The 13033-nt window shown below is 43.4% G+C and overlaps 1 protein-coding gene across 8 annotated transcripts in view; it reads right to left on the bottom strand.

Moving 5' to 3' along the window:
* Positions 1-12165: 12165 nt before the first annotated feature.
* Zgrf1 (zinc finger GRF-type containing 1) overlaps positions 12166-13033 on the bottom strand; it is a 72524-nt gene continuing 71656 nt past the window's right edge. For all 8 annotated transcript variants that reach the window (XM_015993165.3, XM_015993168.3, XM_076574930.1 and 5 more), the window contains 2 exons: positions 12605-12866; positions 12166-12432 (listed from right to left, as the gene is read on the bottom strand). In XM_015993165.3, the coding sequence (XP_015848651.1) occupies positions 12296-12432; positions 12605-12866 (399 nt within the window). In that variant the 3' untranslated portion in view covers positions 12166-12295. The remainder of the gene's footprint in view (positions 12433-12604; positions 12867-13033) is intronic.

Below are 13033 nucleotides of genomic sequence, written 5' to 3'. Positions count from 1 at the left end.
TGGAGGCAGGAGGGACTTCCGCTTTCGGAGAGCTCTCCTCTGGAGCCCTGGAGTTGCGGGAAGTAGTGTAAACTGACACCTGCTGAGTCCTGGTTCCCCCAAGCTCCAGACTTGGGATTCTCCCTCTGTTTTCCTCCTTAGATCCTGTGAGGGGAGGGTGCCGTTTCCACCGAGTCCTGGAGGGGTCCCCACTGCGTGGCTGCGCTAGCTCATCCCAGTGCCAGTCCCTCTTTCTGCGTCGGAGAAACCAGTTGAGAACAATTGAGGTCAGAGGACTTTCTCCTCGGTCTGAGACCGCGGCTCCAAGCCTCACAGCTTGCTCTGGGTGCCTGCCAGCCAAACACACTGATGACCCGGCTTGCCTCACCGGGTCCGGTAAGTGCAGGACAGGCCCGGCCTTGGTCTTCCACTGATTTTCGTCTAGTCGGCTCTGGGAAGGCAGAGCCTGGAAGACTCTCATCCCTAATTCTTCCCCCCACGAAGGAAAGAACTCACTGGGGAGAGATCCTCCCTGCTTGTTTTACTCAGGTGAAGGAGAAAGAACGGCTGGCCGATGTCTGAATGTGAAGTTGGGGGGGGGGGCGCTTCTAGGGAGAGAACTCCTCCCCAAGCCTGTGTGCCTGCAAAAAGGGACATTGGCTATCCAGAGAAAGTGCAAGAAAGAGCACTAATCGCTGAACCAGGAGACAAACGCGATTACCAGCCCCGAGCCCTGAGTCAGAAAGTCTCATAGACTTTAAGATGTTAATCCTCGGCATAATCCTTCCTTTGGCGTGTAGGAATAGTGCAGCCACAAGAGTTGTTTTGTTATTTATATTGGCGTTTAATAAAACTCAGCCAGTAGTGAATGGGCTGCCCACTCTCCAATGGTAATTAATTCTCTATTTCAGTGACCCAATTGTCCTGGGACAGAGCAGTGGGCCCGTCCTGGTGCCCCGTCCCCTTTGTGCGGATACACTGCCCTCGCGCTTCAACAGCTATGGAAACTCGCTCTTTTGATGTCATTCAAGGACTTTCCTTGGGCATCTTCTAAACTTCAAGGACCCTTTTCTTTCTCCATTTCATGAAAAGCAGTGCTAGCTTGACCACCTCTGTAGAATGTAATGATTTGGTGAAAGGGCCCTTTGGGGTTTGTGTTAGGAGTTAGAGAGAGAAAGGAAATTTGGCAGCCTGCTGCCTTCGGGAACTGTCTCCAACCTGGGAAGCAAAAAAAAAAAAAAAAAAAAAAAATGCAGAGAAATGGATGAAGATCTTGAGAGCTGATGTCCCCCCCCCCTCTCATTTTCCCGTTAAGGAAAACAAAAACAAAAACCTAAAAACACTTCTAGAAATAAACACGAGTGTTATTTCTTGTCTTTAAGTGTTGTATAGTGAGGCTGGAGCAAATAAGTTTGAATTTTAGCAGACACGAATTCTTTAATCTATGCTTCCGGGGAACGGGATATTTATTTAATTTATTCATTGCCTTCTCCCTCCTTCCTACATTCAAGGTTACTCTTAAGGGCATCCTAGACATGCTACCACTGGCCTGGCCCGGGGTAACGCTGGGGTGCACAACATGGGCACCGTTCCACAGCTACATGGAGCTTACATTCAAACAGAATTTTGTTTAAACTCCGGGCGTCTAAAAATGGTCCGTGCTATGAAGACAATGCACAAATGCAATGCAATACAGCGTGGCAGGAGGAGGGGAGGGAAGAGAATTAATTTTCAGAGGTGCCAAGATATATTTAACCCCACCCCAGCAATCCAGGGTATATATACACCTATAAAGCTGGTTTGTTCCTTCATTCTCTCTCTCAGCACACCCTATGTGCCAAGCCGGGAGAGGGGCCCCGGGTCGGCACTTGGGGGCGAACTGCGCTGTCTCCCGGCTCGGCAGTGGCTCACAATATTGAGATCATGCTTCTGCTGGTGCAGGCCTGGGCGGAGCTGGGTCTCCCGGCCGGGAGGGGGCGGCCGCGGCGCGCCGGGCAGCGCTCCCCCGCACAAGTAGCTCTCCTACCTCTTTATATGCACTTCCAAAAAAACTTCGCAAGTCACAGAAACAATTCAGAATTCAACTAAAAAAATACAGAGTGAACCATATGGCCTGGGTGGCTCGAGTCGGCCGCATTTTCCTCCAGACAAAGAGGGGATTGAGAGTTGAAGGAAAGGAGAAAAAAACCAACTTTCCGGCTGATGAAGCTGTTGTCTGGAGGCAATGATCCCAAATCTGAAGGCTTTATTCCGGCTCCGACGGAGACGTGATATGTCATATGATTAGCATCTCTCATATTTACAAGAGAGGTATGGGCTGCCAGTCTTAAGAAAAAGGCGAGAGAAAGAAGGGGCATATGCTGAAATGGATTTAGCATTTGAAAGAGAGAAAGGAGATCGGATAAATACACTTAAACGAGGATTTAGTTTTACTCCTGTTGAGTTCTAATGGATTGTTGATTGAGATTTTAGGGGCCTGGAACCGAGGTGTCAGCAGTAATTTAAAGGAGGTATTCAGGCCGCCAGCGCCTCTTTTCTCCATCTCGCCCGCGTGCCCCTCCCACTCCTCCCTCATTCACGCCTAGGCGCAGTGCAGGGCGGAGAAGGCTTTTACAACACAACACCGGGCCTTCCTCCAGCGCCCAGCGGTGGGGAAGGGGCTCCAGCAGCCCGGGGCGGCGGGGGCTGCGGCGGCCTGCAGGCCACACCTGAGCCTCGACAGCCCGCGACGGCGGCAGGAGCGCAGGGCGGCCAGCGAGGTCGCGGCTCCCCCTGGCGGGACTTGGCAGGACGACGCCTCCCGGGGCCTGCGGGGGAAACTCGCGGGCAGCGTCCACCCCGGGGCGACGCCCTCCCCGGACGCCCTGCCGGGGAGTCTCCACCTGCTGCTCCCAGATGCGCGGTACCCAGCCTGCGGATTCAGACGGCGAATAAAAACGAGGTAGACTGACCAACGCTTGCCCTCGGGGTTCTGATGGCAGCCAAGCTTGAGAACAATGGCACGGGGGGTGGGGGGGGCTCAAGTCTGTTCTGAGAATTTCGCTGTCCAACCAGAAGCAACGACAGGGCCCAATAACAAGGAAGATTTCGACTCCAGACGGTGAACAGGGCTTAGCTGTGCGTCTCAGCGAATCCACACGGTGTTTGCACAGATAAACGTTGTCCGTGCGCCTCTCCAGTGTGTCTGGTTTTTTGAGACAGGGTTTTGTAGCCCTGTGTATCCAGGTACTCCCTCTGTAGACCCCCAACTCAGAGATCTGCCTGCCTCTGCTTCCCTAATGCTGCGATAAAAGGCATGCACCTCCCCGCCCCACCCCCTCTCTCTGAACAATGAGGTATTATTAGCAAATGATGATTGTTATGAGTAGCGATACAGACGTAGAATTCACTTCATCAGGCTTGGTGCCAATCTCCCTTACCTACAGAGCCATTTCACTGACTCCCAACTGTTCATTTCTTATTAGATCATGCGTATGAAGTATTAGTGACAGGGCTGGAGAGTTGGCTTGGAAGTTAGGAGTGACTGATCACTGCTCTTGTACTCAGGGCTCCAGACTCATGACGGCTTACAACTCCAGCTCCTGGAGGCATCCACATCCGCAATGAGGTTACACTCACAGAGATACACTAAATAAACAGAAATCTTAAATAAATAAAAATATTGCAATTAATAGCTCCTGGGAGAGGGCAATTCAGTTTTGAGAGTGTTGTCCCTGGTAAGTCCACCATGGTCTTATTTCTGAGGATTTTAGAGCCTATTTTCCCTAGAAGAGAAGGACTAATCTTACAATACAATGTTGTGTAGAAAAAATCAGGAGGAAAAAATTGAAATGATAGTTTCTAACACTGTGGTAAAAGTCTACCAAGAAATTTTGAAATCACAAAATAACCTAGAAATTTAAACAACAAAACTCTACATCAATATTAACTAAATCTGGATTCACTAATTGCTGCAAATAGAACACAGTTTCTGTAAGTTTCCCTCCTGGGAAGGATCTAATTCGCTACAAAAGGGTGTGTGTGGGGGAAGGGGGGGGTACAGTTTTGTTGTTTTCGTGGATCTGAACTAAATCTTTGGCAAATCCTTCAAGTCACCTGAGTTCTATTGGATGAACACTTCCTCAGAAGCTGGGCTGAGAGGCATTCGGGGAAGGGCATGTGTTTCAAAATAAATATCTAAGCACTCCCAAAGAACCACACTGCATTCTGGCTTCCTCTGGCTCCCATTGTTGCTGAACTTGGTGATGCTTTCCTCCATGCTGACACCTGGACAAGGATCATTTGCTCACAATAGACCAACTAAGAAACAGTTCTTCATTAAGGTAACATGATTTTTCACTTCCTCATAAAACAGGTCACATAGAATTTTAAAATAGTGACTAAAAATGCACACAAGTAGTTCATTAGACTCAGTAGAATGGTCTTTGGTTTCAAGCATCAGGCCACAAAGGTACAACTAGACAGTGATTTCAGCCACAATTTACAGACAACCGGAACTTCTCTCTAATTTGATATTTAAGGAAAAAAAAATCTATATTTACCAAGCAGTTATTCCTCTTTAATCATCGGATCAGTTGCAACTGGAGTTGGAACACCAAGGTAGAGTTCTGGGCTGGGGGTGGGGTGGGGTGGGGAGCCTGTGGACATGATGGCCTTCCCTCTTCTGACATTTTGTCATTGGTTAATGTTAACCAAGACACAGTTTCTCTGTGTAGCCTTGGCTGTCCTGGAGCTCCCTCTGTAGACCAGGCTGGCCTTGAACTCAGAGATCTGCCTGCCTCTGTCTCCTGAATGCTGGGATTAAAGGAGAGTGTCACTACACCCAGGGTTTTTGTTTGTTTTCTGACTTTTTTAAAGGCTAATTTCTAACACATACCTGCTAACATTCTTGAGGTAAAAGAAACTTCTAGAAAAAAGGCAATCTGCAAGATCCAGGAACTTCTATAAAGAAGCAGACACACATTGAGCCGGAACTATACCAGACAGGAACTCAGCATGGCACTCCACTTCGTCCTCATGCAGATCCCAAAGAAGACACCGTTGCCATCATCATGCTTACACACGAGGAAGCTTTTGCTGATGATCACCGCTGGCATTCAGACCCGAAACTCCAAGCTTGTCTCCATCACTCCCAGCTCCCAGCAGAACTTGTATGATCCCGGTGCCTACCGATTGTTGTCCATGATCTTGCTCAACACTCCCAGCTCTGGGACTCTGGTACCTCTTGCCTTAGCTTTACTAATTTCTGTTCTGGTTGGGTTTCAGTTCTCACATATCTTCGTAATTAGTTCTTTAAAATCCTATTGAATTTCTTAGCTTGAGCTATGCATTCCTAATTAGAACCTGACGGGCTTGATTCGAATTAGGCAGTTTTACTTGATTCTGATCTAAATTGTTTACTGGAGTTTAGTCTGAAGAGCATCCACTACTCAGTGAGTGAAGGGCTGTCTGTCTTGTGTAATGAACACAAACAACATGCTATTTCTCATTCAGGCTTGTATTACCAAGTAAAGGCAGCCATGATCTGAAGGTGAAGCCCATGGATAACCTCATTTTCCACACCAACCTGTGCACCCCAAATCAAGTGTTTCCAGTCAACTTTTAGTGTCTTCCTCTTGACTTTGAAAGCATGCCTTTAGTCCTAGCACTTGGGAGGCAAGGCAGGTAGACCTCTATGCATTCAAGAGCAGCCAAGACCATAGAATGAGATCCTGTCTCAAAAACAAGCAAACAAATCTATAGAAAATATGGTAAAGTAGGTGGTGTTTTTAAAAAGAAAACAGTCTGTCTGGTCACTTTGCTTTTTTTTTTTTTTCCAGCAATGCTGATCAAAGCCATCTGGCACATGTGGCCCAGTGCCTACTACAGAATTGCATTCCCAGCCCTGTCCTTAATTCCCTCATCGCTTGATGGAGAGCACTTGCTGCTCACCTATCATGCTAGTGCCAGGACCAAATTATAGATGCAAAGCACGGTCAAAAGAGTCATTGACCCGGAAGCTGCCTGTGTCCGCTCCTTCACTGACATGCAGCCTGTTCTGTCCTTCGTACCTCATTCAGTGAGCTTGCTTACTCCACATGCATGGCACATAAGAGCAAGTATCATCTCATCCAAGGGTGCCGAGATCAGCAAGTCTCCCTGGCCTGCTTGCTGTTCATTACATTTTTGCTGTTCCCTGATTCTGTACCTATTTGATGGCACCATGGTGCTCAAAGTTACCATCATCCATTCAAAATACCACATAGGTCCTCCCATACCTAAAAGGAGCCACAAGAACAATGAAGGACACCATTTGATCTCCTCTCTCTTTCTCACTCTCACACACACAGAGCAATTTTTAAAAATTGATTAATCTTACAGTATATGGGTGTTTTGCCTGCATGTATGTCTGTGCACCACGAGCATATATATGTATTAAGCACAAAGGCCAGAAGAGGGGATCAGAAACCTTGGAACTGGAGCTATGGAAGATTGTGAGATGCCATGTGGGTGCTGGGAATTGATCCCTGGTTCTCTGGAAAAGCAGCCAGTGCTCTTAACTTCTGAGTCATCTCTCCAGTCCCCAGGCATTATATATTAAAGGGGAAAGAGGAGGAAAAGGAGGAGGAGGGGGAGGAGAAGATGGAGGAGGGGGGAAAGAGGAGGTAGAAGAGGAGGAGAGGAAGAAGGGCACACTCCAAGAGTGGTCAAAGCCCAGTGTTTGTACTTCTAGAATGCTTGAAAGTTTCTCTGTAAGGGAGAGTATACCCCTCCAGGAGCTGAGGTTAGAGTAGCATGTAACCAGTCCCTCATTGCCTAGGCTGACCCATAAAACAAGCTGCACACACGTGTTGTGGAGACTTGAACTAACTATTCTGTTGCCCGCTTCCTAATCTTTTACACACATGCTCTCACACACTCGTTTATCCCCACTCGGACTTGTTTAATTAGAGAGTAGAAAATTAAGGAAAACCAGTAACTTAGAGACTAATCAACACAACTAGTGTTTCTGGGTGGAAAGAATGGAGGATTAGGGAGAGGTGGGCAGTATTTTTCCTTGACTGTGTAATCAAATCATATTAATGCAGCTTGGACCAAACTTACTTTCTGCTCATGAGTAATAACAAAGCAGGCATTTCAAATCAGTGCTGAGTTAATGTTTTTAGAGCAATTATTTAATTTTCAAAGCCCAATTATCTGTCAAGTAAATCACCAATTTCCAGTTCATTCTTATTTAATATAAAAAAATCTAATTAGTATAAAGCTACTTCACAGCTGCCTTCAAATTAAACTGTAGTTGAGAGCATGCAGCCTCGGGGGTTTGCCTTGGCATTTTCAAATCAAACGTGTTTTCTCAAATGTAAAATAATAACGCCAAAAGTTACGTTTTATTTTGAAGTTTAAAGCAGGGCTTTGTAACTTCAGAATTTAACTTGTAATATATGCTTTCAAACACAGGATTGGCTGCAGAGGAGAGAATCATAAAACAAGTATATTGTCTCAACCCACTTTTGATTATCAAATCATGAGAATTGTAAGAATATCCAGCGTGGCTACTAATACACTTCAGTTAAGCATTGTTCTTCCTTGCTTTGAGTAGCACGCTGGAGCCTTTTCTTCTATTATAGTCTCTCAACTAATTTTTGTTTGTATACAATATAAGGCTTTTTTATGACATCATACATACTTATTCTTTACTCATATTCACTCACCCACTACCCCTTTTCTTCTGTGTTCCCCAAATAGTCTCCCTTCGGCTTCCATCAGACAGGTAGAGATCTGACTCAAAATGTATTTGTCTTTCTCCCATTACCCTCTCTTGCCCACCCCATCTCCCCTTAAACACCTTCTCCTACCTACATAGTTCCCCTTCAACTCTCCTGTCATTTATTTAAAAACCTGCATTCTGTATATAATAGACAAATGTTTGTCTTTCTGGATCTGGCTTGTTTCATTTAACACGGTGATCTCCAGTCCTCTCATTTTTGTGGGAATGTCATAATTTTATTCTTTACTGCAGAATAAAACATTGTGTGTGTGTGTGTGTGTGTGTGTGTGTGTGTGCGCGCGCACGCGCGCGCATTTCTTTATCCATTGATTGGATCTAGACTGGTTCCCAAGGTTTATTCCTAGAAATTTTATGCTTTTTAAAATGTTTTGTGTGTCTGAGTGCTTTGCTTGCACGTATGTCTGTGCACCACGTGCATGCCTGGTGCTGAGAAAGTGGTGGGCCTCCATTTGGGTGCTGGGAATTGAACCCTGGGCCCTTTGCAAGAACAGCAAGCACTCTTAACCACTTAGCCATCTCTCCAGCCAGATACTTTGATTTTTGAAGCTATTGTGGATGAGATTTTTTTTTTTTTCAACCTGGAACTTCTTAGAAAATTTTATCACTGATATAAAGAAAAATTTCTAAGTTTTTAATGCTGACTTGTATTCTGATCCTTTGCAGAAAGCATTTATCAGCTCTAAGAGTTTTCTGGTGGAATGTTCTCAATTTTTCTCTCATTCAATATGGTGTAGGATATAGGTTGGCATAATATAGCCTTTTCAAGGGAGGGCAGGTCTCACTTTGTAGCCCTGGCTGGCCTGGGACTCCTCCCTGTGTAAAAAGGCTGGTGTCAAATTTGCAGAGATCTGCTTGTCTGTGCCTCTTGGGTACTAGAATTAAAGGTGTGTGCCACCACAATGGGCCAGTATAGCCTTTTAAAAAATCAAATTCTTCTTTGACAATTTTACACACACACACACACACACACATACACCATTACTATTACCACCTTATCTCCATTCCACCCCTATTACCTACCCTCCTCTTCCCTATGAGTCTGTTTAGAGGTATATTCCTTCTATTCCTACTTCCATATGGAATTTTTATCACAAAGGGATGTTGAATTTTGTCAAAACCCCTGTCTCTATTGAGATGACCATGTGGTTTCTGCCCATGAGTCTGTGTTACATGTACTGATTTGTGTGTTGAATCGTCTTTAGTAATGAGAATGGGATATTGAAGTTGCCCACTATCACCGTAACTGGACAGATCTGCCTTTTATAGCTAAGAGTGGTTGCTATGCTTTTGTGAACTTGAGTACACCATTATTTCATGATGAATTACTCCTGTCAGTAAAATGCAGCGACATTCTTTTATCTTACCATTTTGCTTGAGGTCTACCTTACCAGAGTCCATTTTAACTTTGGCTTGGTACGCCAGCTAACATCATTTGACTCTCTTTGTGCATGTCTGCCAGAGAGGTGTTTTTCTTAGAGACAACAAACAGATCTTGTTTTTCAGCCCAATAGCTAGGTCTTTTTAATGACTGTACATTCTGAGTTGCTGAGAGGGACAGGCTGGTTCCTGTACTTTTGTGTTTCCGTTTGGTTCAATCAGTGTTTGTTCTTTCATTGTCTCTCTTTCCTTATTATATTAGGGTTTTCTGAGTTGAACACAACCGGTTCACTAGCTTTTTTTGTTCATCTACTCCTCTCATGAAATTTATTCTTTTCTGTACGATTGTGATTTTCTTCTTCTGTGTGGGATTCCTTTAATATCTCCTACAATGCTGGCTTGGCCGTCATGAGTTTGGTTAGTTTGTGCCTGTCTTGAAATGCTTGTTAAGTTCTCTGTTACTCTTAGAAGATAATTTTACTAGATATTTGTTTGGTAATTATTCACAGTCAGGGCTTGAACTTGCATACCATCCTTTCTTGGTTTTCACAATCTCTACTAAGGTCTCTTACAGATTTGCCTCTGAGAGTTGGTGTTTCTTCGTTTTGTAAGTCTTGGCATTTTGATGATATACACACATACATGTAGGCAAGACGATTATATACATAAAATATTAAAATAAATAAAAGACATAGTTCTTTATTTGTCTTAGAAAATAAAATCATTTAAAACTTTTGCTGGAGTTAGCCAAGAAAAGACTCAAAATTAAGAAAAAAAGAACATGGGAGGTTTGGGGCTGGAGAGATGGCTCAGAGGTTAAGAGCACTGGCTGCTCTTCCAGAGGTCCTGAGTTCAGTTCCTGACAACCACATGGTGGCTCACAACCAGTCATAATGAGACCTGGTGCCCTCTTCTGGCGGGCAGGGATACATGCAGGCAGAACACTATATATAATAAATAAATCTTTTTTAAAAAATGGGAGGTTTGAACAGCAAAGCTCAGGAATTCATTTTAAATATTAGTTGTTATATTACACAGCCCACAGGCAAAGCACAGTTCTATAATACTTGCTTCAAATATTCCTCATACATTGTAAAGTCACATGGGGAATCTCATCATTTACTTCACATCACTTAAAAAGAGTAACTCCTGGGTTGGAGATGGCTCAGCAGGTAAAAACACTTGCTGAGCAAGCATGAAGGCCAGAATTTGGATATAAGCACCTACAGGTTAGGTGACCTCCCATATGCCTGTCACTCAGATCTGAGAAAGACAAAGAGTAGCAGGAGAATCAATCTAGTCAAAAAACCATGAGCTCTAGGTTCAGAGTCCTTATTTCTTCTCCTTTTCTTTCTCTTTCTTTCTTTCTTTCTTTCTTTCTTTCTTTCTTTCTTTCTTTCTTTCTTTCTTTCTTTCTTTCTTTCTTTCTTTCTTTCTTTCTTTTCCTTCCTTCCTTCCTTCCTTTCTTCTTTCTTTTCTTTCTTTCTTTTTTTTTTTTAAGATTTACTTATCACATATACAGTATTCTGCCTGCATGTATCCCTGCAGGCCAGATGAGGGCACCAGATCTCATTATAGATGGTTGCTGGGAATTGAACTCAGGACCTCTGGAAGAGCAGCCAGTGCTCTTAACCCCTGAGCCATCTCTCCAGCCCAGAGATGGTATTTCAAAGGAATAATGTATGGAGCAATACCAGACACTTGCTGTCACCTGCCCCACTCACACATGTACACACACAAGCATGAACACGCCCACACACAAATGAAAAAAGAGTAACTATGATTTACTTTTTCTTTCACATAGGAGTTCCACAGAGACAATTATCATTTTTAGTGTAAATGTCCGCTACCATTTTTGAGGACATTAACTTATTTAGTACATGTGTGCGGGACGGCCCTGTGGCCAGGCACGTGTGTGGTCAGAGGATGAGCTGCAGGAGTCGGCTCTCCCTGCTGTGCACCACGTGGGGACCCAGGACTAAACTCAGGCTGTCAAGCTTGGTAGCAAAGTACCTGTACCCACTGCACCATCCTGCCAGCCCTAGACTGGTAAGATTTTATTACAAGGAAACTTAAGGAAACAATTTTCTGTGTTCTTGAAATAAAAGCTAAAATAATTCTTAAATAAATACTAAATGATTTGGGTCACTAAAATGTTTTATTTGCTAAAAATAAATACACTGATATCAAGACTTTGCCATTTTTTCCATCTGTATATGAATACATTCCTTTATTAACAATGCCTAAAACTTACATGTCTATATTTACAGAGTGACTATAAACACAGAAAGACGGGAGCAATTTGTTAATGATAACCTGAACAGTGGATTTCTAGGTAATTTTGTTTTCTTTTATATAGCTTCTGTATTTTGTACACTTTTCTATTTTGTACATTATCCACTTATTCTACACATACACCAGTAAGTACTGTGCAGATAAATGCACAGGGAGGAGACCCGAGGAGAGCTGAAAGTGACTTGTCCTGTCCACTCCCCAGAGACTTACAGCACCTACTGTCTGTGGCACAGTGCTGTGCTGCACCTTCTCTCCTGTATTTTTTAAGTTTTTATTGTTAATGGTTTTAGTTTTTAAATGCTGGGCCAATTCATGTATTTCTTTCTTTCTTTCTTTTTTTTTTTTTTAAGATTTATTTATTATGTATACAGTGTTCTGTCTGCAGGCCAGAAGAGGGCGCCAGTTCTTATTACAGATGGTCGGGAGCCTTCATGTGGTTGCTGGGAATTGAACTCAGGACCTCTGGAAGAACAGCCAGTGCTCTTATCCACTGAGCCATCTCTCCAGCCCCAATTCATGTATTTCAATCCCAATGTTCCAGTTCAGAAGAAACTGCTAGTAGTCTTGACTGGGGCTGTGCTTTTGAGACCATGTATTTTTTATGCATACTGAATGCCTTCCTGACTCTTGTAAAATTTGTTTCTTTCACAACAAGACATTTGTCTATCACACAAACATCTGCCTATCTTAATATAAAATGCAGACCTTTTTAAAGAGCAAATTTTTACATGCACTTATTTGGCATGTTATTTAAATAATGTAACTTTTTGTATTAGGGGCTTTAGAATAAAGAAAACTATTAAAAATACACAGTGTAAAAAGATTCTGAATTTACAACAATCCAACACTCCTGGCCATGCTTTGTTGTTGTTTCTGTTACTGAGATTTATCCTTAGATTTTTCTTTTTCCTTTTTCTTCTGTTTTTCTTCTGCTTGTTTTTCAAAATAATCTTTAAGAAGATGGTCTAGCTGTGGTTCACACTGGCTTGCATGTTGCAATCCACCTTCCCTTCCTTAAAAGATACAGAACATAAGAACACTTTTTTACAGGGGTCTCCATGTTCTTGTGCCCTCGGGCATCTCCCAAGGGGACATGAGTCACAGCTATTCCTCACTAACCATACTAACCGCCCACAAAGTCAGTTCTAATTAAAAATGCTTGAAATAAGTACATTTTTATTTTACCTTCACAGTGTTGGATCACACGCCCCCATAGTCGATTTTTTCTCAAACAGGATAAACTTCCCACAATCAGCAAATGCCTCCTTCCTCTGGTCAATGCAACATTCATTCGTTTTTCTGAATCAATGAATCCTACTTGTCTTGTCCTCACACAGGACAGAATAATGATTTCCTTTTCAGCGCCCTGAAAGGCATCCACCGTGGACACCTGCACAGCTTTAATGTCGGGATGGCCAATGTCCACAGCACTGAGTAAATGGCAAATCTGTAGAGAAAGGACAGGCTCAGGAAGTGCAGAGATCATGAAGAACTTAGTCCCCAAACTGGTCAACAATGCAACCATTTGGAGTAAACTAATTCAGGAGCATTTTTTATTTCTTTCTTACAACTTATATGAATTTAGGTAGAAAGCTTCTAAAATTAAAAATGGCA

The sequence above is a fragment of the Peromyscus maniculatus genome, chromosome 6, assembly GCF_049852395.1.
Source record: "Peromyscus maniculatus bairdii isolate BWxNUB_F1_BW_parent chromosome 6, HU_Pman_BW_mat_3.1, whole genome shotgun sequence".
NCBI classification, from domain to species: Eukaryota; Metazoa; Chordata; class Mammalia; order Rodentia; family Cricetidae; genus Peromyscus; species Peromyscus maniculatus.
The sequence above is the reverse complement of the archived record's forward strand: the minus strand, read 5'-3'. Positions and strand labels throughout refer to the sequence as shown.